Genomic DNA, 24,656 nt, shown 5'->3' with positions numbered 1-24,656 from the left:
AATAATTCATCAATAGAAACAATCTTATTATAAAATAACTAGTTCATTCTATGTCAATCATAAGGACCAAATGACAATAACACATGAAATCAACCAAACACTCTGAGACATGCCAAAGAATGGTGATGCAAAATAACCATCAAAAAGAGAAACAATGACATGAGACTTTGATCAAAACAATCCCTACCGTTAAAAAAATTTAGTCCAAATTGCATCAGAAAAACTACAAAGAAGAAAAAGGTGCACCAAATATGGGTTTGAGATATCGGTTATGTATGAAATGGTATTGATTGTGTAAGATGCTAAATCTGTGAGTGATTGCATGATGAGGTTTATAAATATTATATAAGTGAGCCAATTATGATACAATTTGGTAACAATGAACAATGTTTCTATCACATGTTATATAAAATGTTCAGTTGCCTATATTATGTTCAAGTTTCCCTAAAAGTTTATCAAAAGGTAAAGTTATTTGGAATTCAAATTGAGCACCACTGAGCATAAAGGTATGTTTAACGCATTAGATTGTTTTTTCCACACGTAAATCAGGGATCAGATATGAGAAGATCATAGCCAAGTTCTACATCAAGTCTTAGTCATATCACTTAGAAGTACATATGTGTTCGAGCCATTTTATTAATATATAAGTTATGGATGTTAGTGTGACATGTACATAGAATATATATGTACTTAGTGAACTTAGTATATGTCTACAATGATAGATTATAAACTATGTATTGATGTTTGAGACATGGTTATAACACTTGAATAATGTATTAAGTTTTCCTACGATGAATGTTGTATAAGGCCTTCCTAAATGATGTTTTGATCAGTAGTTTGCTCAAAATGGTTTTATATGTGACTAATAAGAATCATATGAAAGTAAAGGCAACCATAAGCGCCTTTGTGTATTGAATGTAACACTTCTTATCTAGGATCATTAATGGTCCTAATAAGGGGTGTTACCATTTTTTTTTCTACTTATATGATGCTTTGATGACTTTGCTCTTAGCTGAACATATTTAAGGGGAGTTTTTGAAGTATTTATTTCAAGTTTCATTCTTTTCTTGTCTTTCTTGAGAAAGTTTTTTGCAAGTTTTCAGTCAAAAATACCAAATGAGGAGATTGTTTATACAAGTCGTAACAAATACTTGCAATTGACCTTAGGGATCTCATGCAGCAAAATTTGTGGTCTATTAGAGAAAGACTTTATATAAAGTAAGGAAACCTAAAGAAGTTGATGTTATTATATTTCCTCATTTAAGAGATAAATGACCAAGAGGTTTAATTGAAGAATATCTTTATTTTATAACATTCCATAATATGAGATTTAATTGGATTGAAATTCTAAAATTTTATTCTAATCACAATAGCTTGGTTTACATGGCTCGCAAATGTCTATATGTTGAAGACTAAATTTACAAATTTTTAGAGTGGAATTAAGGGACCTTGGTGTGTTCATGAGAGAAAAAATTTTGAGTGAATGTCGTAATCAAATTAACATATTAGTTTGGACTAAGCTTTTATTGCAAAAAGTGAGGCTACAACAAGTGCAAGTGAGATTGAGCTTAAATAATCTTTTCTATTGAAGAAATTATAGTTTGTTCTTTACTTTTCTAATTTTAAGTTGTTTATAGTAGTTGCAACTCACATAACATCTTATCTAGAAACTCAATACTTTCAAAACTTAAAATAACCTAGCCTGATATAACCCAAGTAGGAAGTGACTTGAACCAACAATGATTTAAAGTTGAAGTTAATCTAAATTTTGTAATGTTCAAATGGATTAGATCATACTTATCCATTTGTTTTATTTATTTATAAATAATATTTTGATTATTTTATAAATATTTTTTATTATTTAAGAAATGCATCGTAAATGCATATATATTATATTGAAAAGCGTAATAAATTAATGTTACGAATTGATCGGACATTAATTTAGTCAAAAAATTACTTATCTTTTAGAAGTATATATTAATAATGATAATTTCAAACAAACTTCTCTCTTTTCATTGTAAAGAAATCTAGCCTATGGCAGCTAATTCACTTTTCAAAGAGTAAAGTCTACAAATCTTCTAAGGATTCATTAAAAATACACCTACTATGCTATAGCTTTAAAAAAGCCCATTGACCTCTTTGATGAAAATCATTTATTTACTAAGTAAATTTAAAACTAACAATTATACCTTTATTTTTATTAACATTTTATTTTATATGTATTTTTATATTTTTACTTAAAATTAAAAGCGTGAAATTCTTAAATTTTACTTTAACTAAAACATAATTTTATTTACTATAAAAATATTCTATTTAAATTATATTTTCCTTCAAGTAAAATTTAAAAATTCTAAACTTATTTTCTTTCATTATATATTAATTTTTGGTGAATTCTTTAAACGATTTTTATTTAAAATAATTATCAATATTTAACATGTTTTAATGGTAAAAACACTACACCAAAACAGGTTTTTAGCGGCGTTTTTTTAGGCCTTTAAGTGCCGCTAAAAGTATTTGCGGCGCTTTTGAAAGCGCTACAAAAAATGCCGCTGATGTTAATGCCGCTAACGTTTGTGGCGTTTATAAAAATAAATGCCGCTAAAGGTCATGTTCTTTAGCGGCGCTTTTCCCGCAAACGCCGCTAAAGGTCATGTTCTTTAGCGGCGCTTTTCCCGAAAACGCCGCTAAAGGCCATGTTCTTTAGCGGCGCTTTTTCCGCAAATGCCGCTAAAGGCCATGTTCTTTAGCGGCGCTTTTCCCGCAAACGCCACTAAAGGCCATGTTCTTTAGCGGCGCTTTTCCCACAAACGCCGTTAAAGGTCATGTTCTTTAGCGGTGCTTTTCCCACAAACGCCGCTATTGTTTGGTGGCCTTTAGCGGCGCTTTTTTTAAAAACGCCACTAATTTTGAGATCTTTGTGAAATTTAATTTTTCATATTTTTAGCCATCCTGTAGCAACAAATCAAAAGCAACACAATCTAAACCAGCCAAAAGCAATAAATCTATATAATATTTCAAATTAAACGAATAAAATAATATTAATATCAATAAATAAAATATAATTCATATTATTTTTACAAAATGTTAAAAGTTAAAATGATAAAATATTTATACAATACACTATGATTGGCGAATGTTGCGATTGTTTGAAACATCTTCATCATATTCAGATATTTTCTTCTAGGCATTTTATCTGCAATACACATAAAATAGTTGAAAAGTTAGTAACTAATTACAACAATAACAACACATATAAAGTAGTTGAAATAAAACAACACATATAAAATAGTTGAAAAGTTATGTATTATGTATGTTATTAATTATTGTATTTAATTTGTAAGTTATGGAATGATATATTTTACAATGATTAAGTTATGTAAATAATATGAGTTATTAAGTTATGCATATATATAAGTTATTAAGTTATGTAAGTTATTATGTGAGTTATGATATAACATGTATAACTTATTAAGTTATGTGAGTTGTTAATTATTGTATTTAATTTGTAAGTTATGGAATGATATATTTTAAAATTATTAAGTTATGTAAATTATGCAAGTTGTTAAGTTATTAAGTTATTAAGTTATTATGTGAATTATATAAGTTATTAAGTTATATGGTATGACATATATATATGTATTATGTAAATTATGTGAGTTGTTAAGTTGTTCAGTTATGTAAGTTATTATGTGAATTATATAAGTTATTAAGTTGGACATTTTTTTATGAAAACTAATTAGGGAAACATAGGAATAAATACCTTATATTTCCTCAATTTCAAGCAAATCCTAGAAAAAAAGATGTAATACGTTACTACCGAAAAAATGTAAGTAAGAAAAACAAAATGCATAAGGCAATGTAGTAAATTTGGCTAATAAATGAAGACAAAAGTGAACAAACTCTGACCTAAATGAGAAAGCAAGATGCAAAACAAGTTCATATGAACAAATATTAGAGCCATAGTCATTCGGGCCTACAAGGCAACAAGGCAACAAGCCATAGTCATTTGCGACATGGCATGAATTATAGCGATTAAAAGACAAGGCATGAATTATAGCGAATGACAAATTGAAAGACAAGGCATTTTCGGACATGCAATATATCCCACAAAATGGTGCAAATGATCTTGTAATGGAAAAATATTTCAAAGTAATGGAAAAATTGAAATATGAGACTAATATAATTGTTTCGTTGAGTTGTCGAATTATAATTTCTAATGAAAATAAAATCGAAATATTATTCTCATTTAATTGCGAAAGTCAAAAATACGATTAAAATCGAAATATTATTCTCATTTAACGGTATTAACTATTTAAATTAGTTAATGATATTGTAAAATTAGATGATTAAATTGTAAAATTTCAAATTTAAACGACCAAATTAAAAACAGAAACTGACCTAATAGAAATGAATAATAGATTGGTCCTTTTTTTCTAAAATGGCAATAAGCATTCAAGATAGACTCACATGGTAGCAATGAGTGGGACAATCTGGTAGAAAAGCATGTAAACCATACATCTTATCTTAAAGCTAAAACAGACATGGTAGCAATGATAACCCTTGAGAAATTTCTTCATGTCATTGGAAAAAGTGGGAAAATAGCAATAATCAAACACCATTGGGTCATCTAAAGCAAGGGACGAACCATGGTTTACAAATGCGAAGCGCTTGCATCTTTTTCACGGCTTTTTCCTTTATCGCATTTTCGACACTCTGGCAGTTGTTTCTCATTCGAACGGGAATATCCAGCGTTGACCTCCATCATCTTCGAACCAAATGATCATTCCCTTCTCGTAATAATTGAAATACCCGGTTTCTCTTAAGTTCCCTCGATAATTTAACCACAAAAACTGAAGGAGCTTCAAGACCAGCACTACGCAAAAACAAGATCTTCTAAACAATGAACATCAACTAAAAAGGAAAAGAAGAAATTTTCAGCATGGATATAGACCAAGCACAACATATAACTCCATTGATTGAGCTCAGTAACATTATATGCAATAGAATAAATAACCTTGTATATGACAACATGCTCCATTTCTACAGCATATCTATCTAACACCATATGACAATCTTTTTCAACATTATTTTAACTTTCCTTGTAGCTCGTAATCAAAACATCTTAGAACATACATACATACATTTATCAACAATAAAACTCAGTTCTATATCATCAACTACCTTCTTCCCTAGTGCTTATATGTTTCAATCCAACATATTCTTATCATTGTGTACATGAAACAAGAGCATGAACTTGTGTTTCAAGAACGAAAGTTTAATAAACCGAAAATACACAACTCCTCAAAGAACATTTATGCATGTAAGAATATTATATAAGAATTAAGAAAGTCTAGATAAATAGCATATCCATTAACATGAAGTAAGATCTAGCTAGCTTATCTACATATCTTTCAAGATTGGTACCATAGAGCTTAATGCACAATGCTTCATAAAATAGTAAAGACTGCTTTCACTCTATAGAAACCTATATATAAATTTCTTCTAATGGAAAAAATTCCCATATAATCCATCAAGTTTTTGGTTCAAAGAACTGAATAAAACACCACCGGATCCCTAAAAATTCCATGAATTGGTCCCTAAACAAAGCAAAACCTAAAGAATCTTCTATCGTTTAGATAGTACATTTTAACAATCTTGACAATAGATACATAATGCAAAATACAATCTAAATTCATTGCTTTTTCAACTTAAGAATCAGCTAGAATAATAGCATCTATTTTACAAGAACAGTAATGTGAACAAACAAACAACCCATAAAAAGAAAACAATTCATAAAAAAACACCAAAACCCCATACTTCACAGAAATTAACAATGCATTTGGCCATGAAAAAGAATAAAAAAAACAAAACAAACCCATTTCAGAACAACAAAATGAGACGTAACAAGTAAATGAAAACAAATTCTCTAAAACTTAAAGGAAAAGCAAAGGGAAACCTTGTTTATGTAAGTTGTCGACTTCATTAATGTTTATGTTAAATTTATTAGAATCCACGTTCGATATTTCTTCCCTTGCACCTGCACCGCCAAAAATTCAAGTTAGAAAAAGCAATAATTTTGCTCAAATCTGGAAAGAAAATTAAAACAAAAAAAAACTAGTGAAATGAGATTAATATCCTTTCAGGAAAAGAAGAAGAAGAAAAATAAAATAACCGCTTATTTTGGTCATCACAAAGAAGGTATTTGGAGCGAAGAACCTCCTATCTGTCAGATCCTCTTCTCGATTCGGTTGATTCGACTCAACATCCGCCGACTCATCTCGGCCACTCCCGCCACCTTGGTTCGAACTGTTCAGCAGATGCATCACCCTTATCTGCTTGTTTTTCTTTCTTCACATTTCTCCTCATAATTTCAAAGAATTTGAGTCTAAAAGAATAAAAAACTAACGAACAGAGGCAATGAAAGAGGAAGCGTGCCAAATGCACTTCTTGTTATGTTAGGCGAGAAAAAGTATCATAACATATACATGAGTTGCAAGAAAACTCGATGAGCAAAAGAACCCATGGTCAAATATAACCTATTTTCGCTTTTGGAATCCTAGAAAAGAATTCACTATGATTTCTTCCCAAAATTGGACCAATCAGAAAAGGAACATCATTTGGAACTTAGAAAAAACCCTTGGTCTTCTTATGAGCAAAAGAGAGGTGGAAGCGGCGCCATGATGGTGGACTTAGAAACGACGATAGGCAAGGGAGCTTGAGGGAGGCATCGCCATGGTATTTGAAGTGAGGAAAGCGAAATTTTGAAGTGAAGGATTTTGTTTTCGAACTTTGGGGAGGGGTTGGCGGCATTTGGTAACACAAAACCCCGCCAGCTTTAAGTTTTTTAAGTCAAATCGATTTGGGGAAAACGACCCGCTTTTAGTATTGTAATATTTATGCGCTTATAAAAACGCCACTAATTGTATAACTTTTATGCGTTTTCAATAAAAGCGCCACTAAAAATTAAATTCCACCGTTTTACTCTGCTAAATTTTTCATTTTGAACAAAACGACGCCGTTTTGCTATTCTAAATTTTTTATTTTTTATAAATTGATTTATTTTTTGCGCTTTTATAGAAAACGCCGCTATTACTACTTTTAGCGGCGATTCATATAAACCGCAAAATTTTTGCATTTTGAACAAAACGCGCTCGCTTTCCTATTCTAAAATTTTATTATTATTTTTATAAATTGATTTATTTTTTGCGTTGTTTTTATAGAAAACGCTATTGTTACCTTTTAGCTACGCTTCTTATAAAGCGCCGCAAATTTTTTTCATTTTGAACAAAACGACGCTGCTTTTGCTATTCTAAAATTTTTTATTTTTTATAAGTTGATTTATTTTTATGCGCTTTTATAGAAAACGCCGTTATTGTTACCTTTAGCGGCGATTCATATAAAGCGCATAAAATTTTTTCATTTTGAACAAAACGACGCTGCTTTTGCTATTCTAAATTTTTTTATTATTTTTATAAATTGAATTATTTTTGCGCGTTATTATAGAAAACGCTATTGTTATTTTAGCGCTTCTTATAAAGCGCCGCAAAATTTTTTTCATTTTGAACAAAACGGCCGCTTTTGCTATTCTAAATTTTTTATTATTTTTATAAATTGATTTATTTTTATGCGTTTTATAGAAAACGCCGCTATTGTTATTTTTTAGCGGCGCTTCTTATAAAGCGCCAAAATTTTTTTTCATTTTGAACAAAACGACGCCGCTTTTGCTATTCTAAATTTTTTATTTTTTATAAATTGATTTATTTTTTGCGGCGTTTTTATAGAAAACGCGTTATTGCTACCTTTAGCGGTGATTCATATAAAGCGCAAAAATTTTTTCATTTTGAACAAAACGACGCTCGCTTTGCTATTCTAAAATTTTATTATTATTTTATAAATTGATTTATTTTTGCGGTGTTTTTATAGAAAACGCCACTATTGTTACCTTTAGCGCTTCTTATAAAGCGCCACAAAATTTTTTCATTTTGAACAAAACGCCTGCTTTTGCTATTCTAAAATTTTTTATTTTTTATAAGTTGATTTATTTTTTGCGCGTTTTGTAGAAAACGCTATTATTACTATTTTTAGCGCTTCTTATAAAGCGCCGCAAATTTTTTTCATTTTGAACAAAACGACACCGTTTTGCTATTCTAAATTTTTTTGTTTTTTTTATAAATTGATTTATTTTTTGCGGCGTTTTTATAGAAAACGCCGTTATTGCTTACCTTTAGCGGCGATTCATATAAAGCGCCGCAAAATTTTTTCATTTTGAACAAAACGACGCCGTTTTGCTATTCTAAATTTTTTTTATTATTTTTATAAATTGATTTATTTTTTGCGGCGTTTTCTAGAAAACGCCGCTATTGCTTACCTTTAGCGGCGCCGCAAAATTTTTTCATTTTGAACAAAATGACGCCGTTTTGCTATTCTAAAATTTTTTTATTATTTTTATAAATTGATTTATTTTTTGCGGCGTTTTCTATTGCTTACCTTTAGCGGCGCTTCTTATAAAGCGCCGCAAAATTTTTTCATTTTGAACAAAACGACGTCGTTTTGCTATTCTAAAATTTTTTTTTTATAAGTTGATTTATTTTTTGCTTACAAAAACGCCGCTATTGCTTACCTTTAGCGGCGCTTCTTATAAAGCGCCGCAAAATTTTTTCATTTTGAACAAAACGACGCCGTTTTGCTATTCTAAAATTTTTTTATTATTTTTATAAATTGATTTATTTTTGGCGTTTTTATAGAAAACGCCGCTATTGCTTACCTTTAGCGGCGCTTCTTATAAAGCGCCGCAAAATTTTTTTCATTTTGAACAAAACGACGCCGTTTTGCTATTCTAAAATTTTTTTATTATTTTTATAAATTGATTTATTTTTTGCGGCGTTTTCTAGAAAACGCCGCTATTGCTTACCTTTAGCGGCGCTTCTTATAAAGCGCCGCAAATTTTTTTTATTTTGAACAAAACGACGCCGTTTTGCTATTCTAAAATATTTTTATTTTTTTATAAGTTGATTTATTTTTTGCGGCGTTTTTGTAGAAAACGCCGCTATTGCTTACCTTTAGTGGCGCTTCTTATAAAGCGCCACAAAATTTTTTCATTTTGAACAAAACGACGCCGTTTTGCTATTCTAAAATTTTTTTATTTTTTTTATAAGTTGATTTATTTTTTGCGGCGTTTTTGTAGAAAACGCCGCTATTGCTTACCTTTAGCGGCGCTTCTTATAAAGCGCCGCAAAATTTTTTACAATTATATAAGAACATATTTAAAATATAAATTAAAAAAATAATTAATCTAAACTCAAAATCTTAACTAGACCCCTGAATCCCTAAACCTTAAATCCCTAACTCTTAACCCCTAACATCTAACCCCTAAACCCCCAAACCACTAACCCCTAAACCTTAAATCCCAACCCTTAAACCATGATCCCTAATTCATAATCCCCTAACCCTTTAACCCCTAATCCATAATCCCAAAACCCATACTCCCTAAACCTTAAAATGTGAACTCCTAAACCGGCCTTAAATCTTAAATAAATCATATACCCTAAACCAAAAACCCTAAACAAATTTATTCTTATCTCTTTTACAATTATTTTAAATAATAATATTTTAATTTTTCCATGTGTTTTATTTCAAATTATTTCTACGTGTCATTATTTTTTTCTGAAGATTTTAAATATTCAATTAGAAATAAATTAAATTTTATTTAATATGAATAAACCAATTAAGATAAAATATTTTTAGTGGCGCTTTTCCAAAAACGCCGCTAAATCCCCGAAAGCTCAGAAACGGCGTCGTTGGGCTTAGGTTTTTTTGCGGCGCTTTCCCAAAAACGCCGCTAAATCCCCGAAAGCTCAGAAAACGGCGTCGTTGGGCTTAGGTTTTTTTGCGGCGCTTTCCCAAAAACGCCGCTAAATCCCTGAGCATTAGCGGCGCTTTCTTATAAACGCCGCTAAATCCTCGAAAGCTCAGAAAACGGCGTCGTTGGGCTTAGGTTTTTTTGCGGCGCTTTACGAAAAACGCCGCTAAAGCCCTGAGCATTAGCGGCGTTTACTTAAAAACGCCGCTAAATCCCCGAAAGCTCGGGAAACGACGTCGTTGGGATTAGGTTTTTGCGGCGCTTTCTCAAAAACGCCGCTAATGCTTATTTGTAGCGGCGTTTTCCATAATGCGCCGCTAATGATCGATTGTTAGCGGCGTTTTTTGTCCAAACGCCGCTAAAAGCCTATTTTGGTGTAGTGAAAATTAATTAAAATAACAATAGAGAAATAAAGAAAAAATGAAAATGAAAATATAATTATAACAAATAAGATTTTATAGAAAATAAACATACCTTCAATTATCAAACTAACATTTATTCAAAATTAAAGAATTTGAATGAGTTGTCGATTGAGCCTTAGCTTGATTGGCATGAACATTGTTATCAATTCAAGAGAATGTTGATTCGAGTACGTTGAAGCGCATTATCTTCCTATTTATTGGTTGGGGAGGAGTTATGTCTAGTTCTAGACATTATATTAAAAAGAACATACATGATCAGAACCTATAATAAAAATCTATTTAAAAAATTTGCAAATATTAACTTCAAAAATTCATTATATTTAACATGAATGTATAATGTAATTATAATTAAAATTTAATAATTATTAAAACAATTTCAAAATTAGTTAGATTTTTATTATTTACATATATTATTTTATTTAGGGTTTGATACTTTTCCTTAAAATAATAAAAATAACAAATGAATAATTTAATTAATAAAAGGTAATTTATTTTTCCTGTCCTCACAGGAGTAAGAGGTAATTTTCAAACATCAGGGGTAAGTATAGTTTCTATCAAACCTCGTAGATATTTGTATACTTTTGTTTTCTTAAAATTATGAAAAAAAATGAAAATTTTATGTTCACCTTTTTTTATCCATTGACGTAGTCTTTATTGTAAGCCATTTATAGAAGTATTTTATGCTAATTAAGCAAACTGGTCGGATGACAATAAAAATAAATTAAAGTCAAGTGGTTACCATAATGGACATACCAAATGAAGCATAAATTTATATATATCTAAAAGAACCACTCCTTGCAATTTGCAATTCTTAAAACTGATAATTGTATTTGTTGTGGGGCAACCCAACTTGGATTTTGAAGACAAACAACATTGAGAAATAATCCCCATATCTTCTGCTTGATCTTCTCATTTTCTTTCTTCTACACAACTTTAAGTTATCATCATTAGAAATATTGCCAACGCCACAAAATATTTTCTCATTTGACAATTTAGTCCATATATTTTTACTTTTAGGAATCTAGCCTCTCTATTTCTCACATTTCAAAACTATAACACTGTTGAAAGTATTTTGTTAAATTTTATTTCTTATTCTTGGATTAATTTGGTGTATTAATTAAAATATATTAAATTATATTGTAAATTTTATTAACAATCTGAAAAATTAAATTATTATATTATATTATTGAACTAAATGTAAAAATATACTTAGAATGTGAAATATCAAACATATTAGTATTTTTTAAAACGTAATTATATATGACTATGTTTTATTATATAAATCATACATAATAATAACATATTATGAAAAAACAATTTACTAAAATTGTTGCTATATTAATATATTTAAAATTTTTAATTTTAATTTTATTATTTTACAAGTTTTTCTAATTTTTAAAAATATAATCCACTTAAAAATTTACTAGAAATTCAATCACATGCGTATGCCTATAGAAATTATGTACTTAGAACACATATATTAGTTAAAAATAACATAAAATAAATATTGAAATATATGGTTTGGAACTAATTAATAATAAAAAATGAAATATGTATAATAATTAAAATAAATTAAATTGTGGGTGAAATAAAATTTAAACACATAAATACATCACATTACGAATACTAAATACTAAATGCACTACAATTATTTCTCATGGTGTTGCCATCAATCTTGAGTTAGAGTCGAGTTGATCCGTGACACAAACTCAATCAATAACATTATTAATATATACAATTGATGGAGGTAATAATTGTAACACCCCTCCCTCACCCATCCTGATGTACAGTACAAATGAAAGATGCTATCAGAGTACTCTAGACGGAACGAAAATATCAAAGTTATTTAAAATTTCAAGCTTTAAATATGTTGGTAAAATCATAAAAATTTAATTAAAACAATTTAAAATCATATAGAATCATTTTATAGGTGATTAGAAGTGTCAAAGGTAAAAAAATGAGCCCTCGAGAGTAAGAACGGGTGAAAACAGTGCAATGGGACAAGACAATCTACAGGGGATAAAACAAGGCACGAAGTCACAATGTGAGAAATGCGAGGTTGTAACATTGGAAGTCGAGGTCACGACGTCACCAATGGACGTCCCAAAAACACTTCAAAATCATGTCTAAACATGTTCATATCATTTCTATATGTCCCAAAGCTTTACAAATCAATTTCAAAACCTCATTTAAACATATAATGCAAGCCATAAACACGTTCAAAGTAGCCCATGAATTAGAGCTTGATTAAAATCATATAAATAGCTTGAAATACAAATCAAATTTTATAAAATTCAAATCTAAATTAAACCCTTATGTACATGTGTAACACCCTTATTAATTTAAGCATGTTTTTGTGGAATCTAACATAAATGTGTATCTATTTTAGTGGCTAAGTATTCTGAGTGTGTGTGAGAAGTCTTGGGTTTAAGTCACCCTTTAGCCAAAATTTTGTTATTTTAGATCCAAGCCTTACCATTGTTGAGTGGGCTTCTATAAAATTGTTTGTTCGTCCATATCAGAATGAGCCTGTTGCTTTGAGTGGTAAGGAGTTAGTGTGTTAGAGGTCTTGTGTTCAAGTCCCTGCGTGAATGTAGGTGTTCATTTTTGTCTGGCATATCTGTTAGAGTTTCTGTTGAGCAAAAATTCCGAGTGCTTAGTGGGTTAGTGAGGAGAGGAAATTTAGGGATATTATGGCATATTCTTTATTTTATTTTGTTTTTGTTTTGTTATCTTTTCTCTCACCTCCAAAAATCCCTAAAAATTTGACGTTTTCTTTCCTGTCAATTGGAAAAGTCTATTTTCCTTTGCCTTTTGAATTCTGTCGCGTTTTTGTCGCTCAGTCTTGGTGTATCGGTTTTTCAATGTTGTGGTGCGACTTGGTAAGTGTAATGAGTGGATTTTTTCGTGTGGGTTAGGGTATTACTTTTCTCTTTTTAACTGTTCTAAATCGTTTCAACCCTCTTCGTTTCGGTAATGTGGTTTTAGGCTGTTGGCAGCAAATAGTGGAGAACAAATTTCTTCTCTTGCAGAATCGTAGTCGACTTAGTTCGAGAAGTTGGGTAAGTATCAAACACTTAAATTTTTTTGTGATCATTTTTCGTTGTGTCGGTTTGATTGAGGATTAATAATGATTTTTGGAATGGTTATCTCGATTTTAGGTTCTAGTGGTCTCGAGAGTTTTTTGTATCAAAATCGAACCAAGTGTGTTTCTAAAAAGCAAATAATCGAGCTTCGGTGAAAGTCAAAAAAGTATTCTATCGATGCTACACGGTATGTACCTGGCCGTGTGGTTGGTCGTGTGTGAGACATGACCATGTGTTTGATGAAGGTATGGTCATGCGCAAGACACGGCCATGTGGTGGTGTGGGTGTGGCCGTATGGGCCACACGGGCTAGGCCAAGTAGGACGTGTGGGCCACACGGGCATTCCACATAGGCATGTGGGTTTTGGGCCAGGCCGTGTAGGCCACACGACCAAGAACAATCTGGGCATAAGGGCCAAACGGGCGTGTGGACCCATACGAATATGTGGGCCCATAATTCTAAAATTTTTCCTAGGGTCACACGGTTTGTTTCGATCGATTGTGGACCTACCGTAAGTTAGTAAGGGCTATCCAAACCCTAAATTATGTGATACCGATATGTATATCTATTCTGTTTAAGTATATATATGCTATCTGTATATGAGCATGTTATGCATGATATTATTGTATCTGTTATTTCTGTATCTGTATTTTGTATCTGTGATTGGCGTGAGTTTAGTATATGTGGAGGAAGTGATCTGTACAGCGACACTTAGCCTATATTCTAGCAGCTTGACTGCATATTATCTGTAATGTGTCGCATCGACACTATATGGTGTGTAGGGATGGGTGGGTGTTTTTTAACCCCACATGGTGTGATGGATGATCGGAGATTGTGTGTAGAAGATAAGGGTAGGGTTCTGCATGTCTATACTGCTTATCTGATTCTGTTATTTTTATCTGATATGGACATAAGGTCGAACCTGTATCTGACTGTATATGAGGTTTCTGTTTGTATTGCATGTCTATTTCTGTTGGGTTACACACTGAGTTTACGAAAACTCACATCTGTTTGTCTGTTCTATTCAGGTAATCCACAGACTTAGGCGAATCGATGTGACTGAGCCTCATGGTGACTACGAGTTCGTAAACTGTTTAAGATTATGGTTTTTTATGTTAAATTAAAGATTATTTCTGGAAGTGTGTAATGATTGAACTCTCTAGACTGTTTGACTTTTATTTTAGTTTTGGAGGCGTTTTAACTTTTATGACAACGTTTGACCAAAATCATGGTTTTACAAAAATAAACGATTTTCCAAATACACGAAATAGATTTCCAAGATTCAACACTTTCTAAAAACTTTCGCTGTAGATTATGTTTTGGAAAATGAATTAATTAAATGATGCTTTCAATAACAGATATTAAACTTGGATGATTGATCAAAGACTAAACAAAGTTTTATCAGAATAACACTATTTTTAAAACCTTTCCATGTAACACTCTTAGATTCGGTCATAACGTTTATGCCAGGTTTGGGGTGTTACATTTAGTGGTATCAGAGTCAAATTGTAAAACTCGGGCTATAAATTTTGGGTTCCAAAATTGTGTTTCAAAAAAAACTAGTTTCCAAATGATCACTCTAAGTAAGTATGTGGTACACCAAGTCTCCGGTGTCGATCCTATAAGTATTTCTGAACTTAGATAGAAACTTCCGTAGGTAACACTTTCTAAAAACTACACTGAGCTAGTTAGAGACTCAAATCTCTAAAACACTTCTAAATTCCTGATAATTTACGCATAAAATATCTGCTAATAAATATTGGAACTAATACAAAAAAAATTATGATGTAGGTTAATTTGAAATATACGATGAGCGCTCATGGAACTTGTGGTTGTGGTATTTGTGGGCGCGGTAGAGGCCGAATGAGGGCTCAAGCTGAGTCTTTCTCTGTAGGTAATATACCAAATTTAGACACAAATGAGACACCAGTTTCATCTGCTACTGAGATTGGGTCTCAAAGCCGCTCGGTTGGGGACGACGCACTGTTTCAATCCATGTTGAGGGTGTTGGATAGGCTCACTAGACCCTATTTTGGATCTAGGGGCCGTGGGTCGGTAACTAAATGACTCCGGTCCAATAGAGCTGAGCTGTTTAGGGGTGTCACTGGAGTCACCCCTACTATAGCTGAGTATTAATTAGAGGCCACGGAGAGGATTATGAACGATATAGACTCTTGAGCAGAAACTAAATTGTGCAGTCTCTTTGCTTCGCAACGAGGCGTATCAATGGTGGTTGTCAGTTGAGGAGGGTACTCAACCGGATCGTCTGAGCTGGGATTATTTTAATACTGCTTTTTAGGGGAAGTATGTGGGCGCAAACTATGTTGATGCTCGTAGGCTTGAGAGTTCATGAATCTCACGCAAGGTGATAAATCTGTGGCCGAATATGAAGCTAAATTTCTGAGGTTGAGTCGCTACGCTTGAGGCATGGTGGCATCTGAGTATGAGAAATGCGTCCATTTTGAGGATGGTTTGAGGGATAATCTGAAGGTATTGATTGCTCCATAGAGGGAGCGAGAGTTCGTAGTTCTAGTAGATTAGGTGAAGATCACCGAAGAGGTTAAACGCGTAGAGCGCCAGAATAGGGATCGAGAGAGAGGTAAGCATAAATGGGATTTGGAGCCCTCTAGTTTTGTCCAAAGGCCTAAGAAACGGGCCAGACCTGATGGGCCAGTGAGAGTAGGGGTTACCGTTACTCCTACGGGGATTTAACTATATGGTGATTGTGGTAGGCGCCATCTGGATGAGTGTTGGAGTAGCTTACGGGCTTGTCTGAGGTGTGGATCTTTGAAGAATTGGATTCCAGAGTATTCACAGCGTGTTGATCAGATGCAAGCTTCAAGACCGAGTCCTGTACAGCCTCAGAGGGCAGTTCAGTAGCCACCTAAGGGCCGTGGACTAGCTAAGGATGGTAATGGTATGGGCCGAGGACAGAGAGCAACGGGTAGAGACACTAGTCAGACTGAGGCGAGACAGCCTGCACTGGTTTATGTTGCTCGACACCGATAGGACAGAGATTCCCCTGATGTTATCGCGGGTACGTTTTTTATTTTTGATGTCCCTTATACTGCTCTGATAAACATAGGTTTTGCACATTCCTATGTAGCTAGTATTGTTTCTGAAAACTTGGGGATTTCTGTTGAGTGTACTTCTTGTGAGATTACTGTACTAAGTCTGTTGGGGCAATCTGTTCGGGTTAATAGACTTTATAGGAATGTTCCATTAGAAGTGTAATGGGTTGTGTTTCTGGCAAATTTGATGGAGTTGCTGTTTAGGGAGTTCGATTTAATAATGGTATAGTCTGGTTAGTTGAGCACCGAGTTAGCTTGGATTGCGTGACTAAGAAGGTTGTTTTGAGGACCATAGACGATAAGGAAATAGTTGTGACAAGAGAGCGTCGAGATTATCTGCCCAATGTGATCTCCGCTCTTGTGGCTAAGAAATTAGTTCGAAAAGGGTGTGAGGCGTATATGGTTTTTGTCAGTGTTTCAGTTTTTGGAGACTCTTCTGTGTAGGATGTTAGAACAATGAGAAAGTTTTCGGATGTCTTTCCTGAGAAGTTACCGAGTTTAGCTCCGAATCAAGAAGTTAAGTTCAGCATTGAGCTTTTACTGGGTACAGCTCCGGTGTCCATCGCTCCATACCGTATTGCATTGAAGGAGCTTACAGAGCTTAGGCTCAACTTCAAGAGCTTCTGAATCGTGGTTTCATTCTCCCTAGTATGTCTCCGTAGGGGGCACCAGTTCTGTTTGTAAAGAAATATGATGGTACCATGAGGATGTGCATCGACTACCAACAGTTGAATAAATTGACTGTGAAGAATAAGTATCCACTTCTGAGGATCGGTGATTTGTTTGATCAATTCCAAGGGACTTCAGTGTTCTCGAAAATAGATCTCCAATCTAGGTATCATCAACTTAGAGTTAAGGAAGTGGATGTTCATAAGACTGCATTTAGGACTCATTATGGGCACTACGAGTTTCTAGTTATGCCCTTTGGTTTGACGAATACTCTGACTACATTCATGGATTTGATGAGCTGAGTTTTTCAGCCGTATCTGAATCAATTCATCGTGGTCTTCATCGATGATATCCTGGTTTACTCTAAGATTGAGGACGAGCATGATAAGCATCTTAGAGTAGTACTTCAAATACTTCGAGAGAAATAACTTTACGCTAAGTTGAGCAAGTGTGAGTTATGGTTGCGAAAGGTAATTTTTCTAGGGCATGTGGCTTCTGTTGAGGGGATCCAAGTTGATCCTAGAAAGATTGAGGTTGTGCTTGATTGGAAACAGCATAAGAATGTATCGGAGATCCATAGTTTTTTTAGGGTTTATGGGTTATTATCGGCAGTTTATCGAGGGTTTTTCTCTAATTGTAGCTCATTTGACTAAGTTTCTAGGCAAGGGTGTTCCTTTTTTCTGGACTGTTATGCAGGAATCGAGCTTTGAGAAGCTTAAGTCTGTTCTAACTCAAGCTCCTATTCTGATACAGTCTGAATTCGGTAAAGAGTTAGTGGTGTACAGTAATGCGTTGCACATCAGTTTGAGATGTATACTGATGTAAGATGGTAAGGTTGTGGCTTATGCGTCCCGTTAGCTTAAGTCATATGACAGGAATTATCCGACGTATGATCTCGAGTTAGCTGCTAAAGATCTAGAGGTATTATCTGTATGGTGAGAAGTGTATCATCTACACTGATCACAAGAGCCTCAAGTACCTCCTTACTCAGAAAGAGTTGAATTTTAGACAACGTCGATAGATTGAGCTGCTCAAAGATTATGACTGCATGATAGAGTATCATCCTAGTAAGGCCAATGTGGTGGCCGATGCTCTCAGTCGTAGAGTGATAACTGATTTGATAGCGATGTTCGCTCGTCTTAGTCTATTCGATGATGGGAGTCTGTTGGCTGAGTTGCAAGTTAAGCTGACTTAGATTGGGCAAATTCAAGAAAAACAGCTAAGGGATAGTACATCGAATTTTGGGCTAAATAAGGAAGAGTTTTGTGTTTTCGAGGTCGAATTTATGTACCGAATGATTTTGATCTGAGGCGGTCGATTCTAAGGGAGGCGCATAGTAATCTTTATACTATGCATCCCGGTGGTAATAAAATGTATTGTGATCTTCGTGAGCTTTACTGGTGGCTGGGTTTAAAACGTATGGTTACAGATTTTGTTGCTCATTGTCTGACGTGCCAGTAAGTTAAGGTTGAGCACCAGTTACCTTTGGGTTTGCTACAACCTGTTAAAATTCCTTTACGAAAATGAGAACGAGTGACGATGGACTTCGTTAATGGGTTGCCCTTGACACCCACTAAGAAGGATTTTGTTTGGGTTATCATAGATCAATTGACCAAGTTTGCTCATTTTATTCCGGTTCGAACAGACTATTCTCTGCAAAAGTTAGCGAAGATTTATATCTTCGAGATTGTAAGACTGCATAGGGTTTTGGTTTCGATAATTTCTGATAAGGATCCTCGCTTCACTTCTCGGTTCTGAAAGAAACTACATGAGGCTCTAGGTTCGAGATTGGACTTCAATACTGCGTTTCATCCTCAAACCAATAGTTAGTCTAAGAGGGTGATTCAGATACTGGAGGATGCTTTGGAGTTGTGATTAATTTTTGAGGTAGGGGAGAATTTTCTGTCGCTAGCTGCATTCGCTTATAGCAACAGTTTTTAGTCTAGCATTTATAAGGCACCTTACGAAGCTTTGTATAGTAGAAAGTGTCGTACTTACGAGATCGTTTGAATGCAACTTTTGATAGACAAAAGTCTTATGCGGATTTGAAAAGAAGAGATATCAAGTACTCTATGGGTGACTTCGTTTTTCTTAAGGTTTCTCCATGGAAGAAACTATTGAGGTTCAGTCGTAAGGAAAAGTTGAGCCCTAAGTTCATCAGGTCGTATCGGATTCTGAAGCGTGTGAGACCGGTCGCTTATCAGTTGAAGCTACCTCTAGAGTTGGACTGTATCCACGATATGTTTTACTTCTCGATGTTGAGACGGTACCGGTCTGATCCATCTCATGTTGTCTCTATTGAGGAGATCGAGTTTAGACCGGATTTGACTTTTAAAAGGAGCCGATTCAGATTTTGGATTGAGATATTAAGGTTCTGCGAAGGAAGTCTATTACATTAGTGAAGGTTTTGTGGCTGAATCATGGCACTGAAGAAGCCACGTGGGAACCTGAGGACTCGATGCATCAACAGTATCCTCATTTGTTCTAATCAGGTAAATTTTGAGGCCAAAATTTCTTTTACGGGGGTAGAGTTGTAACGCCCTGATTAATTTAAGCCTATTTCTGTTGAATCTGACACAAATGTGTATCTATTTCAGTGGCTAAATGTTCTGGGTGTGTGTGTGAGGTTTTGGGTTAAAGTTTCCATTTTGCCAAAATTTTATTATTTTAGATCCAAGCCTTACCCTTGTTAAGTGGGCTTATATAAAATTGTTTGTTGATCCATATCAGAATGAGTCTGCTGGTTCAAGTGCTAAGGAGTTAGTGTGTTGGAAGTCTCGTGTTCAAGTCCCTGCGTGAGCGTGGGTGTTCATTTTTTTTGGTGTGTCTGTTAGAGTTTCTGTCAGAAATTCTGAGTGGTTAGTGGGTTAGTGAGGAGAGAAAATTTAGGGATATGATGGCATATTTTTTATTTTTTTATTTTTTTTGGTTATCTTTTCTCTCACATCCAAAAATCCCCAAAAATTTGACGTTTTCTTTCCTGTCAATTGGCAAAGTCTATTTTCCCTTGCCTTTTGAATTCTGTCGCATTTTTGTCGCTCAGTCTTAGTGTATCAGTTTTTTGGTGTTGTGGTACGGCTTGGTAAGTGTAAAGAGTGGATTTTTCCGTGTGGGTTAGGGTATTGTTTTTCTCTCTTTAACTGTTTTGAATCGTTTTAATCCTTTTTGTTTTGATAATGTGGTTTTGGGCTGTTGGCAGCAAATCGTAGAGAATAAATTTCTTCTCTTACAGAATCATAGTCGGCTTAGTTTGAGAAGTTGGGTAAGTATCAAACACTTAAAAATTTTTGTGATCATTTTTCGTTGGGTTGGCTTGATTGAGGATTAATATTGATTTTGGGAATGGTTATTTCAATTTTTGGTTTTGGTGGTTTCGGGAGTGTTTTCGCATCAAAACCGAACTAGGTGTGTTCCGTGTTCCCAAAACATAGAAAATCAAGCTTCGGCGAAAGCCAAAAGCATTCTGTCAACGCTACACAGGCGTATGTCTGGCCATGTGCGAGACAAGACCATTTGTTTGACGAAGGCATGGCCGTGCGCAAGACACGACCGTGTGGTGGTATGGGTGTGGTTGTGTGGGTCACACCAGCTAGGCCAAGTAGGGCGTATGGGTTTTGGGACAACCGTGTGGGCCACACGAGCAAGGCCAATCTGGGCGTGTGGTCCCACATGGGCAAGCCACACGAGCATGTCGGCCTATAATTCTAAAATTTTTCCTAGGGTCGCACGGTTTGTTTCGATTGACTGTAGACCTACCGTAAGGTCGGTAAGGGCTATCCAAACCCTATATTATGTGATCTAACATTCTGATAGTCCGCCTTGTGTAGGATATCGATATGTATATTTAATCTGTTTAAGTATATATATATGCTATCTGTATATGAGCATGTTATGCATGATATTATTGTATCTGTTATTTTTGTATCAGTATTATGTATCTGTGATTGGCGTGGGTTTTGTATATGTGGAGGAAGTGATCTGTACGGCGAAACTTAGCCTATATTCTGGCAGCTTGACTACATATTATCTGTAATGTGTTGCATCGACACTATATGGTGTGTAGGGATGGGTGAGTGTTTTTTAACCCTACATGCTGTGATGGGATGGTCGGAGATGGTGTGTAAAAAATAGGGGTAGGGTTCTGCATGTCTATACTGCTTATCTGATTCTGTTATCTGTATCTGATATGGACATAAGTTCGAACCTGTATCTGACTGTATATGAGATTTCTGTTTGTATTGCATGTCTATTTCTGTTGGGTTACACACTGAGTTTACGAAAACTCACATCTGTTTGTCTGTTCTATTCAGGTAATCCACAAACTTAGGCGGATCGGTGTGACGGAGCCTCATGGTGACCATGAGTTCGTAAACTGTTTAAGATTATGGTTTTTATGTTAATTTAAAGATTATTTCTGGAAGTTTGTAATAATTGGACTCTCTAGACTGTTTGACTTTTATTTTGGTTTTGGAGGCGTTTTAACTTTTATGGCCACGTTTGACCAAAATCACGATTTTATAAAAATAAAGGATTTTCCAAACACAGGAAATAGATTTCCAAGATTCAACGCTTTCTAAAAACTTCCACTGTAGATTATTTTTTGGAAAATGAATTAATTAAATAACACTTTCAGTAACAGATATTAAACTTGGATGATTTATCAAATGACTTAACAAAGCTTTATCAAAATAACACTGTTTTCAAAACCCTTCCATATAACACTCTTGGATTCAGCCATAACGTCTAGGCCGGGTTTGGGGTGTTACAATATACCAATTTCTAATATAAAAAAACATCCAAAATAATGATGCACAACTTAAAAGATGATTGATTATGCAAAGCTCACAAGCTTAGACCCTATACTTCTTGATGAATCCAATACCTATGGATTTTAAAGCACTGACATGTGAGTTTTAAAAACTTAGTAAATTCTCAAGGATAAACTTACTTATCCTACCTTATTTATTAGTGTTGAACCTCTTATTAGACATTACTCAAGTTCTTTTATGTCACACTTAGCATAATTTGATTTTGGATAATTTTTTTTAAATTATGGGCTCATCCTTCTTGTTAACGTTTCATTAGCTATTCAGACAATAAAGTCTAACATAATTAACTCTTAATCAGCATTGACTTAGTCACAATTTCATTTAAGTTTTCTTAGAATCCCTTAATTCCTTATACATATAATCAAACATTGTGATAATAGAAGTTTCAAATTTTTATGACCTTTTAAGGGCTTTCATAAAACTTATTTCAAAGTGTTACCCTTTGTTGAACATTTACTCAATTTCATTTATTGCAACTCAGATCTTTTAAGCAGTTTCTTGATGCATTACGCCTTTAGTATAACAGAATTTGGATACACAATCTTCCAATCTATCACTCTAAAATATGGTGTATCTGGAGACCCTAAAAATGGATCAGTAATGCACTCAAAGGTATCTTCTAACCACATTCTTCTAATACACGTATGCTAACTAATCCTTATGATATTCCAATCGTATCTTCACTAATCACTAAATTTGCTAAAACATTTTACAATATAATCGCAGTACACTTATAACATGATAGATAAATATATATACATTTCATGATACAAGAGAGCTCCTTCGGTTTAAATAGCTCATTTTTTCAATTCAAGTCACATTCACTTTTTATGCTTTCCATAATTCCACTTATTATTAAAAACAAAGTTACCATTCGCAAATTCTAACTTGTTTTCTAATAATTCACATTTCACCATATGATGTAACAATAATGCTTTATCACTTTTTCAATCCATCTTAGTACATTAAGCCAAATTCATAATTTCCACTACGTTTCTTGTAATTACCAAAACCCACTAAGCAATTGTTTTCTTATATAAACATTTTTAATTGAATTTAACATATACATAGTCATCATGTAATTTATTTTGTCATAATTGTTTATTTGCCCACTCAATTTTATAAAAATATTCATTTTAGCCTTCATTTAGTTTTCATCTCTTCCAGATTTCAAATTTGCACTATTTGTTAAATCATTAAAAATAGATAAAAAATTAATGTCAATTAATTGATTTTAAAATTTAAAATTTCAAAAATTCAAAATTAAAGATTAAAAAAGTGAAAATTTAAATGAATGACTAAAATAACTTTAAAATCAGAGAGTTAAATAAGTTATTATGCCTTTATTTTATCATTCAACAATTTTCATAATTACACCAAAAAATATTTTTTTCCTAAACATATAACGTAAGATAAATACGAATATCTAAAGTTACTTACCTCTACCATGCATCACCGTACAAATCAAAGCTTCCAAACACTTGATTCCATATTTAAAAATGGATTGGAGACCCATTTCCATCATTCCTTTTTTTTGCACATACAAAAATACAATAAAAGATCAACATGAGTTTTCCAAGCTATCCTAAATAAACAATACTCAAATATTAAGTTAAGAGAGTTAGAAAGTTACCATTTTTTATTTTTATGGAGCTTTCTTTCTCTAGCTTCATTTTCTCTCACTAAACTGACTCAAATTGAAGAATTTGAAGGATGAAATGAGATTAGGAGGTGATTTCCCACGTGATGTCAACAAAGACTTGAAGTTGGAGTGTTGGGGTTTTGAAAGTTTTGAAGAAAAATGCAAGAAAATGAAGAAAAACAAAAAGAGGGAGATCATAAGGGGTGGAAGGAAGCAGCACAAGCGAGAAGAAAGGCTCTCCATCTTATTACCTGTTAAAAAAATAATTCAAATGGGCCAAAGACCCAAATCTAATAACTTCCAAGCCTACAATTTACCGATGGTGGCCTACCATCATGATCCAACCTTCACATATCCAAATTTATTAATAAATCTAATATTTCATCCAAATGATACGTCCAAAATTAAATTCTCAAAAATTGATCAAAGTAGGCAAAATGCTCAATTTCATTATAAAACTAAGCACTTAGTCCAAGCCAAGCTCATAATTTATACTAAACCCTTAATATTTTTATTTTAGTGGTAAATTTTGACTGTTATATCTCTCTAAGGAAAATGAGAAAATTTCAATTTAGTCTCTGTACTTTTGATTTCTTTCCAATTTGGTTCAGTTTTTCTTCCGATACATTTTCATGTCAAATAATTAATAATAATTCGAATTTCATTTTTTGGTCAAATTTACTCTTTAGTCCTCAAACTTTTTAGTATTTGTGATTTATTCTTTGTCACATTCTCACTTCTAGAATTATTTTCATTGTTTCCCATCTCTAAAACTAACTATGCTTTCATAAGATTTCTCCAAATTATCTTGCAAATTCATTATATCTGTTATCGGAATAATATCACGTGTTTAATCGAAAATTTTGAATGTTACAACTGTCCCCTTAAGAAAACCCCATCCTCAAAATTTCTACAGTCTCACGCCGTATCAGTTCATCGGGGACTATTACCACACGAAGTACTTGGCCTCAATTTAATCAGATTGGGCACTGTTATAAATTTCCAAAATATTCCCTTTGTCAAATCTTCATATGAGTCTAAAGAAGAAGCACATATGCTGGGAGCGGACGCAAAAGCA

General features: G+C 33.4%; 1 protein-coding gene across 2 annotated transcripts; it reads right to left on the bottom strand.

The window, feature by feature from the left end:
- Nucleotides 1-4,707: 4,707 nt before the first annotated feature.
- Nucleotides 4,708-23,797, bottom strand: LOC128033772 (uncharacterized). 2 transcript variants are annotated; one of them, XM_052621853.1, is made up of 4 exons: nt 23,570-23,797; nt 23,377-23,463; nt 5,957-6,037; nt 4,708-4,911 (listed from the first exon to the last, which is right to left on the bottom strand). In XM_052621853.1, the coding sequence occupies exons 1-4, from the start codon at nt 23,607-23,609 to the stop codon at nt 4,874-4,876; spliced, it is 246 nt and encodes an 81-aa protein (XP_052477813.1). In that variant the 5' UTR covers nt 23,610-23,797; the 3' UTR covers nt 4,708-4,873. The 2 variants fall into 2 exon arrangements, with proteins under 2 accessions (XP_052477813.1, XP_052477812.1); XM_052621852.1 differs by having other exon boundaries at nt 4,708-4,873.
- Between the last annotated feature and the right edge of the window lie 859 nt (nt 23,798-24,656).

Source organism: Gossypium raimondii, chromosome 10 (assembly GCF_025698545.1).
Source record: "Gossypium raimondii isolate GPD5lz chromosome 10, ASM2569854v1, whole genome shotgun sequence".
Classification (NCBI taxonomy): domain Eukaryota; kingdom Viridiplantae; phylum Streptophyta; class Magnoliopsida; order Malvales; family Malvaceae; genus Gossypium; species Gossypium raimondii.
This window is presented reverse-complemented; position numbering and strand designations above follow the sequence as displayed.

Bases quoted from the DNA above. Each gene is read 5' to 3' on its own strand.
- LOC128033772 (XM_052621852.1), bottom strand. From the start codon at position 23,609: ATGAAGCTAGAGAAAGAAAGCTCCATAAAAATAAAAAATG. The intron at 23,464-23,569 runs GTAACTTTCTAA...TGCAAAAAAAAG, and splicing joins CTCCATAAAAATAAAAAATG to GAATGATGGAAATGGGTCTC. The intron at 6,038-23,376 runs GTAAGTAACTTT...TTGGCGGTGCAG, and splicing joins TACGGTGATGCATGGTAGAG to GTGCAAGGGAAGAAATATCG.